Genomic DNA, 20,397 nt, shown 5'->3' on the forward strand with positions numbered 1-20,397 from the left:
TTTTTAAAATATATTAATATATAAAATGATTACAATAGTTATTATGTGCAAGACACCAACACAAACATAACAGATCATTCAAAATCGCAGAGAGACAATCAATACAAAACGTATGATCGAGACTGATACAAACACCTTTACAGACGTGAAAAAACCGAGGTCCACGGCAGAATGGCATTTTCCGCGTGGTTGTGAACGGAGCCTTTTTTCGACCACACCGCTCTATGGGTATAGGGCGCCGGGCCTGTCCAGGGGAGTTTTCCCGGAAAGGCTCCCATTTCTAGTTATTGGGTTCGATTACGTCGAAGAGGCGACGAAGGCTCTTAGCGATATTCTGAGGAGCGAACGTGATAATAATAATGATAATAAATAACAGGTAAAGGAGGGGAAGCAACAGAAGATCCTATCACGGTCCTGTTTCCGCAGGTAAGCGCCTCCTGGGGTACTTGCTTCTCCCACCCTCCAACGACGTGGCCTCGCCGGATGGGTTAAGGGGAGGATTTTCCTCTTGGGTGTCAGCTGATCTCGGGGGACGATGAGTTGAAGTGCTGATGAAAGTTGTGAGAGTCCGGTAATGCTCTGGTTCAAAAAAAACATTAGTCACTTTTGATGGAATAGTATTATAGGAATTATAGAAAATGATGCAAGGGAAGTATCATGTTAATCACCATATGCACACTATATGTGTGAATATACATGTCTTATCTTATCGATGTGTAGTTCCTTCATACGTTGGCGAGCCTGGTTTTACACACCTCTTTATCAGTTGTCATTGCAATAAAAGTGAACCTTTCCTAATGGTCTTGTTATTTCATTCTTGTATTTCTCCCTTTGTCTCTCTCTTGCTCTGTAACCTGGGTTTTTTCCCTACTAAGCTTGGGTTCCACCATCTTTCCTCTTCTCTTTACGTGTCCTCAAACCTCATCTTTTTTAAAAATACCCATTTCTTTCTTCTCTATACTTCTTTCACTCAACATCCTCAGTGTGAATATCGCATTTCTAAATTTCTTTTTCCTTCCTCAAAGTCATGTTCCTCTTCTGCTATCTCCCTTTTTTCATCTTATTCTCTCAAAGCACAACACGTAAGATTAACTAAAAAAATAAAAAAAAAAATTCGTTTTTTTAGAATTTGATAAAGACAGGCTGTAACTCCGCCCCCGCATGAGTCAGAGACTCTACTATTTTCTTCCCTGGTTCACTTATTTTCTTTCAGTTAGGCAAAAGCAAGGAAGCAACCGCACGAGAGGAACGGACATATTAGGGTGAGAATTTGGATGATTTAGGAAAGGGAGAAAAGAAGAAAAAAAATCAGAAAAGATATAATAACGGAAGTGAATAAGTGAGGGATTTGGAATAACTCTCCCGTCGAAGAGGGTAACATTTTTGAAGAATAAAAGGTAGGGTTTACTTTTTTCTTTACTTAATTATGAATTATTATTTATGCATTTATTTATTACATACATCTTTGTATACAATCTATATATATATATATATATATATATATATATATATATATATATATATATATATATATATATATATATATGTGTGTGTGTGTGTGTGTGTGTTGTGTGTGTGTGTGTGTGTGTATGGATATATGTGTGTGTGGTGTGTGTGTGTGTGTGTGTGTGTGTATGTATGTATGTATATATGTATATCTTTGTATACATATGTATATGTATGTGTATATATATAATATATATATAAATATATATATATATATATATAATATATATATATATATATATATATAGAGAGAGAGAGAGAGAGAGAGAGAGAGAGAGAGAGAGAGAGAGAGAGAGAGAAGGAGAGAGGAGAAAAAGTGCTCTTCAATTGCAGAGTAATATAAGTAAAGCACAATCTTATCTTCGTTATCTGAATCTTTTTTTCCTAGCTAACCTTTCAAGACGTATTTTTATCAGCTTATTCTGCCTAAAATGACGTCAGTTAATCACGTGATTCGACAAAACCCAACGTATTAACTTTTTCATTGACTGTTTCTTTAATATCTGGAAACAATTTTATTTTTTCGTTCATAAAGTTACTGATAAAATTACCTTTTTTTATACACTGGCTCTGAAATACTAAGTAGTAATGTGCGTTGATAGATCTATAATTGCAGATTCGCGCCCATGTTTTACACATACACATGTAAAGATAGGTAGATAAATGTACACACACACACACACCTATTCATATATAGAGATAGTTTAGTAGATAGATAGATAGATAGATAAATAAACACGCATCGAGGAGATAACATTTTGTGCCTTGGAGAATAAAAGTTATGGTTTTCTTAATTTCTTGTCTGTTTCGTTATTATCAATTATTATTTAATCGTTTCCTTATTTATCAAATCTGGGAATGAAAAGTGTGTTTACGCTAGGTGAACATAATCAAGGTTTTTTGTCCTGTGTTCTAGTTATTTGGTTATTATGAATATTATTATTTTTTATCAGACTGAGAGAGAGAGAGAGAACACACACGTATACACGAACTCACACACACACACACACACACACACACACACACACACACACACACACACACACACACACACACACACACACACACACACACACACACACACATATACATATATAACCCTTGCCAACGGGTGGCATGTACGCACAAGCCATCGCAAGGCAGGTTATCTGCCAGGGGGCATGTATATACATGCCATGGTGTAGTATGGAGATGCCATGAGTTTTTTGTTTTTTTGTTACAATACGGCAAAGATTATTTTTGCCACTGAAAGTGTGACTAATTATATATATTTTTTAACATGCCGTATCAAACAAAAATGGACTGTTTCATTGATCACAGTTCCATATCTCTCCAAAATAATTTACATTCTGTGTCATACAAGAAATAAGATGCTATTGAAGGATAAACCATTTTTAAATATTTGTTTTTGCAAAGTGAAATATTTATACGTGTGGATATTGCGGTTGCTTTCAGTTGTACCACACACAGGGATGTTTTCTTGGTGTGGTTCACCTGAAAGCAACCATATTAACACAAGCTGCATTACAATGAATGCATATTGTGCGTATTGTTCAGAAACCTCAGGTGTAATGCATGCTAGCTTTTGTGAATTCTTTGAATTCATGTTTGTAGAGGCTTTCGATAAGTTTTGTAATATTGTAAACGCAAATTATTTGATGGGTTTCTATAAGAATAGACTATAGGTCTTCATTGTCCGCAAAAAATAAGCAGGCCTGGATAATGCCATGGGTCTGGTTCCCCTTGTTGGCCGGATAGAAAGGTGATGTTCTCTACCCGAGTCTGGTTATGGAATCAGACTAGCGAAAAGTGTTGTCTAATCTCGATACTGATTCGAAAAGCTCTGCATGCTGGATTTATCCAGTTATGATTGATTATATTTTGGTAGATCTTTTGGAGAAAGTGCAGGCACAATAGTATAAGACTTAATTTTGCATGCTGTTCTAAATTGTACAAATTTGAAAACCCGTGCTTTGATGTGCAGACTGTAGAAAGCAGGTACAAATAACTTCTCACACATCGGTTTTCCAACAACGTTTTTCATTTTCCTTTTCACAGGCCGCAAGAAGCTACCATGGAGGAAACAGTCAACGGAGGGAGCCAACACGACGAGCCAAGGGGGACCAACGGCCAAGTGGGCGACCCCGGCAGCAGTGAGACCGATGCCGGGGGTCTTGGCGGACGTGAGTGATCAGCTGACCTTGGCCGGTGCTCTCGTTAATGATGGCCGTCATGTCACGTTTGTTATGATGAAGATGATTGTTATGTTATATAATAAAGGTGATATTATTATTACTATCATCAACAATATTAATGTTAACATCAATACCATGACTACTATTGCTTTTATTACTGTCATAGCTTTATCCATATCCTTTCCTCATCATCATCATCAGCCCTTGCCATCATTAACAGTTATTACCCTCTTTTTTCCAGTAATGGGGTTAGGGAAACCTCAACAAAATGTTAAACTGGCTTAGCCAAACTCTATAGAAAAGCATTTTGCATTTTCTTACTTCTTCACTTCCCAGGGGTGTGGACGGCATGCCTCTAGGCTTCGCGAGAATGTCAGCAGAGCGTGACGCTGTGCGCTACAACATGAGCCACAAGCAGCGTGGCCACTGCGCCATCTTCAACCACCGCCACTTCGACGAGCACACAGGCCTTGGGGTAAGAACAGAGAGCAGAGGTCTTTGAGATGGAAGATATTATTAGTGTTTGAATGGATTATTCATTCTGACATTTCTGTCATCATGTATTCATTTTTGTTTTTACATTTGTCATTCATTAAGTATTTTCGACCCCATCTCAGGAGAGGAATGGCACAGACCGCGACCGTGACCAGGCACAGGCGCTCTTCACTAACCTTGGGTTCCAAGTGACTGTCCACAACAACCTCAGGGTGTATGAGATCAAGGAGAAACTCCAGGATCGTAAGTACCCAAGAAGCTCGTTAAAGGCCGAGAGTGCAGGGTCTCTGGGTCTTTGGGACTGGTTTCAAGAGTCCTTGAAACTAGCTTCACGAGGCTCTGAGACTAAGGTGCTCGCTGTGACTGGACTCGCAGATTTCAAAAGTGTGGATTCGCGAGTCTTTGAGTCTTGATCTGTGTCAAGATAAGGTACTGCATAAATGAAAACTCAGGTAGCAAACTGTTAACTATTGCATCACTAATTTATTTCCTCTGAATACATCTTTCTCACAAAGGGAAATATTTTCTCACAGATTTAGAAGACAGATGGAAAGTGGACAAATCCGCATACACGTACACACTCATACGCGCACACACACCTGCACACAAAAATGCATATGATGCACGTATTTATATGTCTTGCTATAGCCATAGATTTTTTTTCTTTTTTTTTCCAGAACAAATATTTCCTTTGGCATTTCTGCTGCATGTTGTTAGTACATCATCATACTGTAGTGTACTGTCATCATAACTAAGCTGTTGTTAGATGTTTTAAATGTTAGTTTCCCTCTGAAAGAAATAAAAATAGAGTGAATTAATATGGAAATGATGTGAAAATTATTCAGATGAAGTCTCCATAGAGTGGTGGGAAGGGATTTTTATAATGAGGACTTCGTGTTTTATTTTTCTTGCTTTGTTAAGTGAGTGGCCTTTGAGCATACCCCAGTCTATGAGATTTTACCCCTGAATTATTTTAGCAATTAAATCATTTAAAAATCCTATTTTATAAAGAAAACTAACAAGACTTTGTAAAGACTTCTTATTTTCTTCTCTCTCTGCTTCATTCCCTCCACCCCTTTTTACTCATTTTGTTTTGCTTGGGCCTCTCCTTCCTGCCCCCGATAGTCGCTTTCGACGTAAACCACTCGGAATGCGATGCGCTGGTCGTGGTGTTCATGTCGCACGGGGAGAAGGACGTTCTTTGGGGGCGTGACGGCACCTTTAATCCCGATTACCTGTTTGAGAATTTCAAAGCTACAAATCATTCATCTTGAACTCCAAGAGCTCGGAGAGAAAATCGTCAACGCTGGAAGAGCAAATCATTGACGGAGGACGAAGCACTCGCAACTAGGGCACAGTCCCCTCCTGCCAGCCCTGAGAAAAACCCTGCTCCTCGGCGATACGAAACGTCAGGCCATCGGATCTTGAGGAAAGACTGCTCCATAGAACGGTCCAGGGAGCAGCCATGGACCTTTTCAGATGCTGGATCAACGAGAAGCTGGATTGGACTCCCGCAAAAGGCACCTTCTACTTTGGGATCCACGAATGATACATGGCGGAAGTCCTGATTTTTTCTTGGATAAATGAGGATCCTTAATTATGGAATTCGAAGAATAAGAATGAGGAAATGGAAACATTTGTATGTGAGCTAGCACTAACTCTGAGTTTAGATAATCTTCCTGATAAAATCAACCATTTTAACTGTCAAATTAAAAGAATGGAGTAAAAATAATGCGATTTAATAATACAGACTCATACTGTGATAATCCAGGTGTTTTTTTCTGAATAGGTATGGCGTGGTTAGATTATTGGCATTGATTAGCAAGCACTGTAAATATTTTAGATCAGCTGATAACTGGAATCATACAAAGAGGAATCACATGCCTTCCCAAAATGCCCTCAATGATAATGCTAACCGAGATGTCTCGCATGACGAAAGATTGACCTGATTGACCTTGAAAAGGCTTACGATACTACTTGGAAGCATGGCATACTCTTGAAGCTGTATGACACTGGTTTAAGAGGAGCATTACCTACCTTCATACAAAGCTTCCTTACTAACAGGAAGTTTAGAGTTCGGGTGGGAAACAGTTTCTCTAACCTGAAAGATCAGCTGGAAGGGGTCTCACAAGGGAGTGTCTTAAGTACTTGGTACATACCATGGGTTCAATTTTTTCTCCAAGACCATAACTATACGTTTTCACAAACGAGGAAAGTTCCATCCTTCCCTCTATTTAGGAGCAAATCCAATGCAATTTGTCCAGGAGGTGAAGTACTTGGGTCTAATTTTTGACTCAAGGCTTATATGGGTGCCTCACATCAAACAGTTAAAAGTGAAGGCTACAAAAGCACTTAGTATTTTGCGGGTTCTTTCACATTTATCTTGGGGTGCAGACCGCACAATGCTTCTACGGCTTTACCGAGCACTTATTCGTAGTAAGCTTGACTATGGATGTGAGGCTTATTCATCTGCAACTCCCACTGCTCTCTGGATGTTGAATTAGGTTCATAATGAAGCTCTCAGAATCTGGACTAGGGCTTTCAGGTCTTCGTCTGTGGAGTCCCTGTATCCTGAGAGTGAAGAACCACCTCTTTCATTACATCAAAACTACATGAACCTGATTACTACACGAGACTAAAAGGGATTCCGGGATCTCCTACACCAAAATTTGGGTTTTCAACCCCCTTGGAATACCCTCCCCCTATGGAGGAAAATAGAATCTCACAAAGGGTTTGGCTTTTAATTTCCCCCAAATTCCCCCCTTGGACAAATAAAGTCGAGTGGTTTTGGGAGACCCAAAGCGAAGCAAGAGAGATTTTTCCAATTTCTAAGTACCAGGATCAAGCAAATATCAGATGGTTCTAGTCGAAAATGGTGTGGTTTGGCATGAGCAGAGGAAGACTGTCTGGCAGCTTTTCTAGCATCCGATTTTCACTGCAGGTGACATGCCATCCTTGCGCATTTAAATGACTAAGACTTTGAACCTTTTTTTTGTGATATTTTATGACTATAGTCCCTTGCAAGAAACCAAGAGTTTAAAATCATCACACCATAGGGGGGGATTTTCAAGTTTGGCTTGCACTGAGGGTCAACACGTAAAAAAAAACCAGTTGGGTCCCAAAATTTTTGGTACATATTTAAGCTCTGTTTGCTTGCAAGGCACTACAGAGTCGTAGATTTAAACCATCTGTATATTTTGCATCTGATCCTTGGTACTTAGAAATATGTGAAAAATCTCTCTTGACTTCCCCCCCTGTTTAATCTCTCCCCTTTCTAAATTTCCCACCAATCCACCCAAATTGTTAGTCCAAGGGGGGGAATTGGGGAACATACAATTACAGGGGAAGCATTTGGAAAAAACCTTTACGACTTTACAGCAATGGCAAACGGGTCACACTTAAGACACTCCCTTGGGGGGACTCCCCCCGCTGACTTCCGGGTTAGAGAAATGTTTCCCACCCGAACTCTAAACTTTGTTAGCAAAAAGCTTTGTAAAGGTAGGTAATGCCCCTAAAAACCCAATGTCTAAGCCAAGAGTACCCATGTTCCAAGGGGGTTTGTAACCCCTTTTCTAGGTCAAAAAAACTGCTAACATGTGACTCGCTGTGCGAAGGTTCGTATAGCAGTTTCCACCCTTTTCCCTTTCCCACCATGTGGATGGACTTTTACCCCCCCATAGACCTATTAAAATAGTCCCAACAGGAACTTCTGGGAGTCTCCGGAATGAGTTCATTTGGTATGGAATATTGTCGTTTCCGGGGGCAGTCTTTGCAGAGCTGAAAAGGGCAGATCCTCTCCTTTGAAAAAATGGCAAGTTGTAGGAAGTTCTGCTGCAGTCCTACTGAAAAATGACACTGGGGTTTCTTTTCCTTTTTTCAGCCCGAAAGTAAGAATCGGGCGTGAAAGATCCCAGAGGGATTCTGCCGGATTTAACTAGCTCATTAGCATTTCTTTTTTGTCTGTGATTTTACCCATCTATTGTCATTTCCCTGGGCTCTTAGGCAGAGCTAAAAGCAGAGTCCTCTCTTGTGAAAAAATGGCAAGTTGATGGAATTCTTTTTGCAGTCCTATAAAAAACGCCGGGGTGCGTTCCTGTTCGCCCGAAAGTGGAAAATCGGGAAAAATTGTAAAGTCCAGAGGAGACCCTCTCCCAGGGTTTTAATACCATTAGAAACTTTTTTTGTCTGTGATGATTATGCCATCATCTTCAAAGCAGGGTGACAGTGAGTGGTTTTTCCAGCGATCTTCGCACCTTGCCCTTAACCCATGCATGGGGGTCCCAGAGTTAATCGAGGAGACTACTGTCCCCAGATGTCCGTCGGCCCCCCCTTTTAGCCTTGCCTCCCTTGGTTTGGGTTTTTTTGAAATTGATAAAGGGTTAAAATGCTGGGCGTCTTTTCAACTGCTTTATGCGCTTTTTTACTTGACAGCTTGTTGGCATTCATCAGACCACCTGGTACCAAGGTCGCGGAAATCCCCCTATTTTTTGGGAAATGATTGCTTTCTGCTCCCAAGGTAAATTTCGTGATGTGAAGTGTTTAAACACATCTTGAAACACGGGAATCTTTCACAACCCATGAAATACTGCAGTTGATCTAAAAAATTCCATTTGCTGTTAAAATCGCCATCTCTGCATCCATTGGGCTGGAATCCCTTTCACCTCCCCCAAAAAGTAGGGAAAAGGGGTCGTTTCCCCATTTAATTTTTCCATGCCTGCCAAGTAAAAATTTCTCTGCGATCGGGGGCCAATTAACAAGTCTATATTAGAGTTTGAATTTGGAAATGTGGGGGATTGTCACTATTTCAGTAAATTCAACTACTTTTAAAAAAAGGACCCCAAAGGGCCCCTTCCCGGGGGTTGCACAAAGTTTTCCCCCCAGAGGTGAACCGCCCATTAAAATATAAAGTAAAAAATTTTTGTGGCAATGCCCAAAGTTTTCCAATCATCTATTAAGTTTATGTGGGGAAAGGGGAGAGGAGAAACAGTGAAAGGTCGTATCAACCCATTCTCCCCTCAGGTTGTCTGCAGTGGATGCCGGGAAAGGGGAAATATCCTACGTACCAGACGCTACCCTCCATGGTCCTTTATAAAAAGTCCCAAAAAGGGTTTAAATTTGGAATCCTCTCGGGGAAATCAATGTTTTTCCCTGGTCAAATCTCTTGAAAGCATACACAAACTGGGGTTACAAAGCATCAGATGTTGTATTCTTCCCTTTTTGCATAAATTCCCTGACATTTTCCATTGAATATTTAAAAGTTCTCCAAACTACTTCTTCACAAAGGGGATAGGCATCACCTGTGGGAAGGGTTTCCCACACCTTTAGCCCGCCCTTTCCAGAATCTTTTTGGGGGTTTTTACCCGTGAACTAGTTCCACAGGGTTCCTTTTTACGGTCAAGATTTCTTTTCCGGGGAAAGGCGGCCTGAGCCTTTGCTTCAGGGGATTCTGCCTAGCGCGGAGGCCCGTGGCTGTGTGGGAGGGGCTGTCACCGTTGAGGCCTCTGGAGCCCTACCCGAAGGCTCCAAAAACCCCACTTGAAATGATTTTTGAACAGGGGTAGGATTTCCCTTTTCCCGGGGAAGGGGGGATACCTGAGCCTTTGCTTCAGGGGCTTTGCCTACAGTAGGCCCCGTGGGTGTGGTGGCAGTGGAGCTGTCACCTTGAGGCCCCGGAGCCTTATCTTTGGGTCCAAAGACCTTTGGGAGTAGGGTCTCCTCAAAAAGACCTTCTCTCTCCTACTCCGTTTTTTGGTGGAATTCACCCGAGGCACTTTCAGCAATTGGGGACTGAGGTTTAAGGAAGTGGGAGAGTGTGTGCTGTAAGAAACACCGGGGGGCAAGGGGTTTGGGGGGAAGGAGGAAGGGGTAAAAACCAAAGCAAAGGGTTTACCTGGCTGTGCAAACAGCCACGGGGACCGCTTTGCCTTGGAAAAATAACTTTCTCCTTTCCCCTTATAGCAATACTTCTTTTTTAAAAAGTGACCTTTTTAATTTCTTTGAAGAACTTCATGAGCTTTTTTGAGTGGTAAAAGCATATTGGGCCTGGACAGTTTTCATCTCCCTTTATGACCTGTTGTACCCCTTTACCTACCTTGGTTTTTCCATTTTTTCCTTTTAAACGGCAAAGTTGGGTCCACCCATAACCCTGACATGGAAAGCACCCATAGGGTTGGCATATAGGCTTTACCTTTAGGTGGGACCATGCCAACTTAAACCCATTCTGGGAAAGGGTAAAGTGTTAAAAGTTAGAAGGGGACTGGTGGACTGTTCCCAAACCCTCAATTTCTTCTTAAAATGTTTTACTGCCACTACTTGAAATTCTCTAGTTCCTTAAAAAGTTTCTCCTCAAATACCCCATCAGGTTTTTGGGAAAAGACAATTCCCTACACTGATTGAGGGTTCTGTGAGAAGAACATGAAACTTGAGCCCCAGGGAGTCCATATCGCACGCAGACGGCCTCTCGCTGGTGACGAAACCTCAACATTAGGGATCACCTCAACTATTTTCCAAAGTCTGACCATGATTGATATACCCTGATTGATATACCCAGTAGTGAGACCCTTTTCTTTTACTAGGTACTACTTAAAGAAATACTCTCATTTCAGGTAAGATTTCCTTAGTGGGTTGAGGGGGACTTTTCCCTTCTACTGTTGGGACCCCGGGGGCCATTACGATTTCCCATTTTTGCCCTTTGGGGAAACTGGAAAGGTTTCCCAAATGTTGTGTTCCCGAGGGAAAGGGCGGGGGTTGCGTGGTCGTCAGGAGAAGCTAATCTTTTTAAAATTTTTAGTACCAACAAATTTGAATTCTTATTTTCCCCACCCCCCCCCCCCACCTACCATAAATCCAAAAGAGGGGAAGCTAAGTTGGGGTTTAAATCTCCCAAAGGCCCCAGGGTAAGGAAAAATTTCACATCCCTAGTACAGTACTGATGGGAGTCGCAGGACCTATGCAACCCCACTGCGTCCCCCTTTACCCTGACATATTTTACCAACCGTTTACTTGACCGGGCCTTGATCAAGACCCCCTAACCGAATAAAGGACCAAGAGGGTGCCTAGCTGCAGGGCCATCGCTCAACCCCCAGGACTCCTGTCTCCGGGTAATACGGGATGCCACACACGGCAAACACACGTGGGAGAGTTCTCCCTGGTCCAAGATGGAATGAAGCAGGGGTGGGTGCACCATCCCCTCTTATAGGCCTTGGTGCACCAGGAAGCCATTTTGTTTCATCCCTTACTGGTAACCCCTCCAGTATGGGTAGCCCTCTGGTCCGGCTCACCAGATCATTGGGACCTCAAGCCCCCCCACCGCGGCAAGGCGGCTTCCGTTAGAGGAGTGGGAATGAGGGAGCTGATCTGAAGGCCATGGCAGCTGCCACTTAGCCCTGTGTTTTCCTCTCCCACACACCGACCTGAAACCCAGCATCAGGAGTTGTCTTCGTGATAGATGGAGGGAACAATGGAGACATACATATAGAAACAAACTGTGAGAGATTGAAGATGACCTTGGCAGTTGGGTGACCAGCATCCATCCCAACCGAAAAGTAGAAGTTGTATTAATACGACTAAGAATCGGGCACACAAGACTGACTCATGGACCGATGATGGCTAAAAGTCAAGCACTTTGTGAGGGATGCCAAGAGCCATTAACGGTCGCACATGTACTGGAAAGATGTGCAACATTCTCAGACCAAAGACGTATGTACTTGTCTCCCTCATATACACTAAAAAATGTTTTGGGGGAGGTTGTGACATAGAAGGTCTTATTAGTTTCCTTAGGGAGGCTAATATTTTCAATAAAATTAAATCATGTATAATATTTATGCAATAATTTTATACACTTAGAGCATAACATTTATGATCTGATTTTTAATATATTTATTGTTATTTTAAAGATATTCATTGATAGATTTTTAAAGCAGATAATTTTAAATAATCAATCAATCAATCCTGACACCTGAAAATGGTTGGCAATCCCAAACAGAGAGAGAGACATGGTCTATGCACTAACACGAGGGATAATATGAGCAGAGGAAACTGGTTTAATAAGATCGAACGTTAGGTTCACAGCCAAGCAGCCATAGCCACGGATGCTTTAACTGTGGGGAGTAAAAAAAATAATAATACTTTCCTGGAATGTATGGACAGCTGTGCTGCAATCGTAACGAGGAAGATAACCCGGCCTTCAGCCCCGTGGATAACCGACGATATCAAAGCTGCAATGAAGACGAGGGACCAGCTTAGAAAAATAATAAAGAGTGATAGGTTCAATATGATTTTGCGCAACAATTACAAAGAAGATACGAAATTATTTAAATTACTTATTGACAAAGGCAAAAAAGCAATACCATAGAGAATAATTCCAGAACAAAAGAAATTATATTACTGCAACGTTCCTGATGATATGGGAAATTGTAAACACGTACATGGTGGCGATAACTTACGTGGGAGAATTTTTTTTTTTCTTGTTTTTTTTTCAAATGGTAGCAAAAATGCTTATGATAAGTCGCAAGCGACTTATTACTGACGTTACTGACGTAAGAATTCATAATTCAAAAAGTCCCAACAACAGCTTTAAACTTGATCCTGCGGACCGCAAAGCTATCATTTTCACTGCAAAATATTGAAAATGTCTAATTCCTGTGGTTCTGATGTTTCCATTTCGATTCATAAGAGACTCGTTGCCAGTTATTGCATTTCATATTGTGATTATTGTAAACACTTCTATTGTTACCAAAATATTCCTAGCTTATGCCATTCCTCTACACACGAGAATGTAAACAATTATCATCCAATTTCTTTGCTGCTAATATTTTCAGAAATACTAGAGGAAGTTGCCACCAATCAGCTAATGTCCTTTTTGGAATCAGATTTTTGGCTGATCGTCAGCATGAATTTTGCCAAAGGCTTTCTACGGAAACTGCTTTCTGAAAGTAACCAATAAAATGTATGGTAGCACTAACAGTAAGAAAGTGTCACTTCTTTTACTTCTAGAAGTTTCTAAACCTTTCATCAGTGTAAACCACAACATCCTTATAAAGAAAAAGTATAAAACTAAAAAATAGATTCACTCTGGTTCCCGGGATTGTCTTACAAACAGATAACAGGCAGTAAGACTCAAGAACAAACATCGTATCTTCTCAAAGAAACGTTTGCTGTGGTGTTCCTCAGGGATCCGTGCTGGGTCCGATTCGGTTCTTAATTTTCGTGAAGGATTTATCTGAGAGTTTACGAAATTGCCCCCCCCCCCTCTATCTCTCTCTCTCTCTTTCTCATTCATTCTCTCTCTCTCTCTCTTTCTCCTTCCCTCCCCCTCCCTTTCTCTATCTCTCTCTCTGTGACTCGGTCTGCCTCTGTCTGTCTGTCTCTTTCTCCCGTCCTAGATTATAATTTTAATAATTAAAAAATACCCTGTATGTCACGTACATTAACTGTCAACCATAGGCGAGAGGCGAACTCGCCATATTAACAGAAACTAAATTCTAGCACCTCCACCCAACACATACACACACACACACACACACACATATATATGTACATGTGTATATATATATATATATATATATATATATATATATAAATATATATATATATATATATTTTTTTTTTTTTTTTTTTTTTTTTTTATAAATATATAATATATATATTTAAAATATATATTTTTTTTTTTTTTTTTTTTTTTTTTTTTTTATAAATAAATAAATAAATATATAATATATATATATATATATATATAATATATATATATATAACATGTACAGTATATATGTAAATATACATGTACATGTGTATGTGTATATATACACATTTACATGTATATATAATATATATATATATATATATATATATATATATATTAAATTATAATATATTTTTATATTTTAAAATATATATATATATATATTATAAATATTATATATATATATATATTAATATATATATATATAATTTATATGTGTGTGTGTGTGTGTGTGTGTGTGTGTGTGTGTGTGTGTGTGTGTACAAAAATATGTTCATATATATAAATAAATATATATATATAAAATATATATTATATATATATTTTATATATATATATATATATACATGATATGTATGTGTGCATATATATATATGTGTGCAATAATAGTGCACATCTCCACCCAAGCCCTTCCTATTTCCCCAAAAGGGATGCCCGGTGAGAAACTGGACGCAGCACGACCCTCAAGCAGACGAGATCGACGCCGGCTCCCAGGCCCATTATAAGATCCCAACGCGGCCGACTTCCTGGAGTGCTGGTCCACTATACCTGTATGTGTGTTTGTGTACGTTTGCGTGTACGTGTGTGCATTTGCGTGTGCATGCGTGTATGTGTGTTTTTTGTATGTATGGATATGTTTTATCTTTATGTAAATATATCTGTATATGCATGTAACATACCTTCAGTAGTGCATACATGTAGAGAATTAGACTGATAGGGAAATTTTACTCATGTTCTTGTAATTTTTTAAATCACGATTTTCGAAATTTTTTTCACACATGGCATTTCATCTGACCTTTTTTTCTGCCAGGTTACTTCTCTTGCGCAACACAACCAATGGTCGTGTTCATTCAGTCGCTGGTGGAAGTGCTGACCCGAGACAGTGCGCATGACGAACTTACTCTCCATGATGACCAGTGTGAACCGTAAAATGATTCTGAACTACCAAGAAAGGGGTACGTAATTAGCTTTGCTTTGCCCCCTTTTTGTGGTTTCACCGTTTCTGAGCATTTTTTCATTTTAGATTTTTTTTTTTTTTTTTTTTTTTGAGGGGGGGATCTCATTTTTTTTGGGTTTTGGGGGGATCTCACTTTCTTTTTGTTTTTGCGGTCTCGTTTTCTCCGTTTTTTAGGGGTTTCTCTCTATACCTGGAAGTCCTCCCATCCGTTTCTTTCGTAATGGGCCCTTTTCAGTGGAAAATCTAAAAGAATCATTGAAGACTTTGCTCTTAGTATGCAACAGTGCGTGTGGAGGCTGCCGTAAATATCACTAATATACTTATCTTTGTGTTGCGTTCGACTGGAGAGAATCTCACACACTTCAGTTGCGAAAAAACAGTTAACATAACCCACTGGATCCGAATACTTCACAGGATTTACGTGACCCAAAACACGGACTTCAGGCTTACTTGAGAGGCCCCCTTTGGGCCGTGTGCGTGGCTTGAAGGCCACTCGTGTGCGCTGAGAAAACTCCATGCCTCCTCTGTTCTTTTTCTCGGCAGAAGCATTTCTTGCTTTTAGCCATTTGCCAATGTTTTTGTCTTTTTATCCAGGGCATGGGAATAGGCGTCCTTCCAGTCTTGGCTCACGGGCAATACATTCCACCTCATTTATCAATGGAATAATGCAAATTCCTAGATGCCAATGGGTTCTAAATCGCCCGCAAAAGCTTTGTGCACTCGTGGCGATATGATGGCCACTTCATCCACTTCAAAAGAGTTACATGTCATCCCTCCTTTTTTCTGTGTGTGTGTGTGGGTGTGTGTGTCTTGAATGGTCTATAAGCACGGATTTAGGGAGTGACTTTGAATTATATAGAGTAAAGCTAGAGATCATGTATTGATAGTTCCCTGTTTATGATTAATATCGGGTTATGAACCCATTACTGATTTTGAATAAATATTTTTTCCCTGTTACAGATAAACAGCGCATGAGAAAAAACAAGCTCCCTACATTGTCTCAACCTGATGCAAAAAGTGTACTTTACCCCAAAGTTTTGGACTGGGGCAGGAACAGAGCGGGAGTGCACTTGCGCCCCCCCAGTACCAGGAAGATGTCTATGATGCTATTCATATGTGCCAAAGAAACCTTTCTTTTATCACATTCATCGTATAGTTTTAAGATTTCTCAATTCATCTCTGTTGTTCTGTACGAGCAAATCTTTTAAGTAAAATCCCGAGACCTTAACAGGGGAGAAGAAACCGCCCTCTACTAATAAAAATGTAGCCTTGACCTTTTCTGACGTGGGATTTGCCTTGTTTGTTTGTGCAGGATTTGCGTTTTTTTTTCCTTCTTTCTTTTCTTTTTTTCCTTCCGTTTTTTTTTTTCTTTTCCTTTTTTCTCTTTTTTCTTTTTTTTTCTTTCTTTTTTTCTCTTTTTTCTTCTTTTTTTCTTTTTTTCGTATTTCTTTTCTTTTTTCTTTTTTTTTTCTTTTTTATTTTTCTTCTTCTTTACTTTTTCTTTCTTTTTTCTTTTCTTTTTCTTTTTTTCTTCTTTTTTCTTCCTTTTTTTTTTTATGTTGGGTATTGTATCGTCAGCGACGATAGATAAAAAAAATATATGTAATTATTATGTGTTTATGGTGTTTTCTTTCAAATTTTATTATGTAATTACTTGTTTGCTTGTGTAATAATTAAGAAAATGGAAGTATCCTATATGCTGTGCCAATAGATGGCGTTGGTTTGTACATGCCAGTTCGCTCCTTGGCCAATCCTTTGGTTACGATTTGATTCTTGCCGAGGTCATTACTTCACTCGTGTTTCAGCTTTTGTCGAGCAAATACTTGGTTATAACGCAGTAACACAAACAAGTCTTGTGCCAAAAGAGCTACTGGGCCCGGGCTCTGTCTCACTTGACATTGTTAAATAAGTAAAATCTGTAAATTACAGTTTCATTTTTTGCTTTGCCAAAGCACTTCAGTGCTCTTGTTTTTGCGGGTGACACGAGACTACAGTAGGCGTGTAAAGACCCACCTAGCCCCGCAGCTTTTCTACACCAGGTAACCTTACGGCATTGCCCCCGGGTAGGGAGCCAGTAGTCTGGGCGCCTTTGGGCATTTTTCTCCATTCTAAATTTCCTTTTTTGGAACTCCTGAGCTCCCGAGTCCCCTTGTGGGCTCCGTATCGCCTGGGGGGGGCACCGCCTTAAACCTTTCCTTCGCACTAGGCAAGTTCGCGGTAAGGGAGTGTCCTCCACATAACTGACCTCTCTGTGTACGGAGAACGAACCAGGCTTCCACTGGGGGTAGAGGACGAAATATGATTACTCCCCTCTTAGCTATGCTGCTTAGGTTGATACCAAAGTTAAGGGGTTTTCAAATCCCTTAGGAGAACGATTTTGAGCAAAGGGTCGACCTGGTCCGATGCCAGATGAATGTACCCCGGCTACCCTTTCTCCTCCTAAAGGGAGGAGGGCGACTCATGAGACTCCTGACAAACTCGACCTGAACAACGGAACCCCACTAACACAAAACGAAAAGACCATTTTTAAAATCCCCCCCGAGAATGCAAGGTTCGCGAAGAAAAATGCTGAATGAAAATCATCGCTTTTGAACGTGAACCCTTCTTTCATCAAAAAGGTCCTTGATGGTCAAGTGGACGGCGATTTTGATTTTGTCAAAAAATTGCGAGAGGGAAGCCTCGTTGTTGAAGTACAATACAACTCCCAGATAAGGGATTTACTAAGCTGACGCAAATCATGATCTCGAGTTAAAGTAACTACCCCTAGGGCCCAATCCCCTGTAAGGGAGTAATCTTTCACGGGTTTTTGAGGACGATGGAAGAAAGTGAATTCTTGGAGCATGAGGACCAAGACGTAGTGGACGTTCTTGATGCCCAAGAAGGACGGGTATGCGAACGAAAACTGGACTGGGGTTTTTGCCCTTTTTGCTTTAACAAAATCCCTGAGATATCAACGTCGGTTATGAACGTGTTCAAAGTAAGACTTATATCCAAAAGCCAAGCATTTATAGATCCCAAAAAATTTCCGGACACACTCATTAAAAATGTATGATAAAGACTGAGTAAATTTGTATGCCGAAAGGCTGAAGCCCATGACAACCATTACATGTACTAACCAGATTTCCAAAATGGCTAATTGTGGAGGTCCCATCAGTCAGGATCTGTGAGTGTAGCATCTGAAAAAGGGAAAACCGAGACATTAGCATATATGAGAAAGCTTTGAAGTTATTTATATGAATTTAAGAGGAGTGGTAAATTTGACAACACCAAACCCGATACTTCCTATGCTGAACAGTACTAACCAACCCCTATGCAAGTAATGTCATCAACAGCTTGCAGCTAAGGATAAGAAATTGCTGAACTTAACAGACCGTTAAAGAATTAAAAATATTAAAGTATATCACTGACCAATTGGTTGATAAAAATGACTGCATAAAACCCGTCTAAACCATCATAGGAGGAGTACTGAATCACAGCCCGGAGCGCACCTTCCGTCTGGGTACTCCTTGAGGATTCGTCTGGCTCGCGATCGCTTCGGAAGGCAGATCGAAATCTGTCAGTGTCTCCCTCGCCAGAGGTGCAGGACATGGAGGTTCTGTCTCCAAACCATACCGAGAGAGGTCCCGGGAACGAGGAGAGGAGGCTCTCCCTCCCAAAAAAGAAAAAACGGGTGGAAAAGGCACTTCCAAACCCATAAACGAAATTTTTCCCGCGTCGACCATTATACAATGGAACTGTCGAAGTCTTAGATCTAAGTAAATGACCTAAGTTATAGCCTCGTCTAGGCTCCGATATTATAGTTTCCAAGAAACGCACTTAACCACCTCGTCTCTGACGAGATCGTTTCGCTGAGGATGTTTGATTGTTTATTTAGAATTAAATCTGCGCTCAAAGCTAAGGTCATTAGTGGCGAATTTAACTACAATATTAAAATTTTTAAAAACTTTAAAACTATTCAATAAATATCTTACAATTAACAAAAATAGATTAAAATCAAACATAATATTGCCTAATGCATAAAATTTTTGGGCATAACATTATGCAAAATTAAAATTTTTAAATTTAAAAATATTAGTCTCCCTAAAAAATTTAATAAGACCCCTATGTCACAATCTTCCCCAATACTTTTTTCAGTGTATATGGGGAGACAAGTACATAATCTTGGTCTGAGAATGTTGCACATCTTCCACTACATGTGCGATCTAATGGCTCTTGGCATCCTCACAAAGTCTTGATTTTTAGCCATCATTGGCCCATGAGTCAGTCTTGTTGCCCGATTCTTATCTTTTTAATACAACTTCCACTTTTGGGTTTGGGGATGGATGCTATTGCCCAACTGCCCAAGGTCATCTCTAATTCACACGTTGTTTCTGGAGGTATGCCCATGGTTCCCTTCTGAGCTGGGTTTCAGGTCGGTGTGTGGGAGGGGAAACGAGCATAGAAGGCTGGCGGCAGTGCTTGGGCCCTTCTGATCAGCTCGCATTCCACTAAACCCAAACATGCGCGGGCACCCAACATAGAGTTTATCTTTTCGTGTTGACATCAGTGCAAGCCAATCTTGAACCGCCCCACTACTGGATGTGTGGTTTAAGTCTATTGTTTGCAAGGCACTCGGGGAGTCACATAATCACAACAGAATGGTTCGTAAGATCTCTAGTCATCTTAACTGTTTAGAGGGGCTTTGTAACTCTGCAGTGAAGATCAAGGCTCTAGAGAAAGATGCCAGATGCAGTCTCCTTCTGCTCACGGGTTGCAAAACCCACGCCATTTCAGATTTCGAACATCTGTATAAATTGCATTGATCCCTGGTATTTAGAAATGGCTGAAGAAATTTCTCTCGACTCGCTTCGATCTCTCCCCTTTTCAATTCCAAACTAAATCACTCGATTTGATTAGCCAAGGGGAATTGGGAATTTCCCAACAGCCAGAACTTAGAGAGATTTAATTAAGATCCACAAGATTCCTCATCTCTTACCATAGGATCGGCTATCCTCAAGGGGGTTGAAAACCAATCTGGATGTAGGAGATCCGGAATCCTTTTGTCTCGTTAATAAATCAGGTTCATGTTCTGGTTGAAAATGAAAGAGGTGGTTCTCCACTCAGCTACGGGACTCACAGGTTGAAGACCTAAAAGCCCAGTACGATTCTGAGAGTTTCATTATAAACGAGTCCAACATCGGAGAACAGTGAGAGTTGCAGAGATAAGCTTCAACCCATTCAAGCTTACTACGAATAAGCGTCGGTAAACCCGTAAAAGCGTTGTGCGTTCCCACCCAAGATAATGTGAAAGAACCCGAAATACTAGTGCGTTGGTAGCTTCACTTTAACTGTTAAATGTGAGGCCCCATGTAAACCCTTGAGTCAAAAATTAGACCCAAGTACTCACCTTTGGACAAATTGCAGTGGGTTTGCTCCAAAATTTAGAGGGAAGAATGGAATTTTTTTCCGTTTTGGAAAGCATAGCCATGGCCCTTGCTTGGGAAATTTGAACCCATGTTTGTTGT

The 20,397-nt window shown here is 40.4% G+C and overlaps 1 protein-coding gene across 1 annotated transcript; it reads left to right on the forward strand.

The window, feature by feature from the left end:
* Positions 1-1,380: 1,380 nt before the first annotated feature.
* Positions 1,381-5,470, forward strand: LOC119599082 (caspase-1-like). The gene is made up of 5 exons (XM_037948837.1): positions 1,381-1,397; positions 3,565-3,693; positions 4,038-4,176; positions 4,319-4,439; positions 5,322-5,470. Exons 2-5 carry the CDS (start codon positions 3,581-3,583, stop codon positions 5,468-5,470), a joined length of 522 nt encoding a protein of 173 aa, XP_037804765.1. The 5' UTR covers positions 1,381-1,397; positions 3,565-3,580.
* Positions 5,471-20,397: the final 14,927 nt, after the last annotated feature.

This window comes from Penaeus monodon, chromosome 42, assembly GCF_015228065.2.
Source record: "Penaeus monodon isolate SGIC_2016 chromosome 42, NSTDA_Pmon_1, whole genome shotgun sequence".
Taxonomy (NCBI): Eukaryota; Metazoa; Arthropoda; class Malacostraca; order Decapoda; family Penaeidae; genus Penaeus; species Penaeus monodon.

What these genes read in the sequence shown, in the direction of transcription:
- LOC119599082 (XM_037948837.1), top strand. Translation starts at nt 3,581, where the DNA reads ATGGAGGAAACAGTCAACGGAGGGAGCCAACACGACGAGCCAAGGGGG. An exon ending in ACGAGCACACAGGCCTTGGG is followed by an intron (nt 4,177 to 4,318) that starts GTAAGAACAGAG and finishes ACCCCATCTCAG; the next exon opens with GAGAGGAATGGCACAGACCG. An exon ending in CAAGGAGAAACTCCAGGATC is followed by an intron (nt 4,440 to 5,321) that starts GTAAGTACCCAA and finishes TGCCCCCGATAG; the next exon opens with TCGCTTTCGACGTAAACCAC.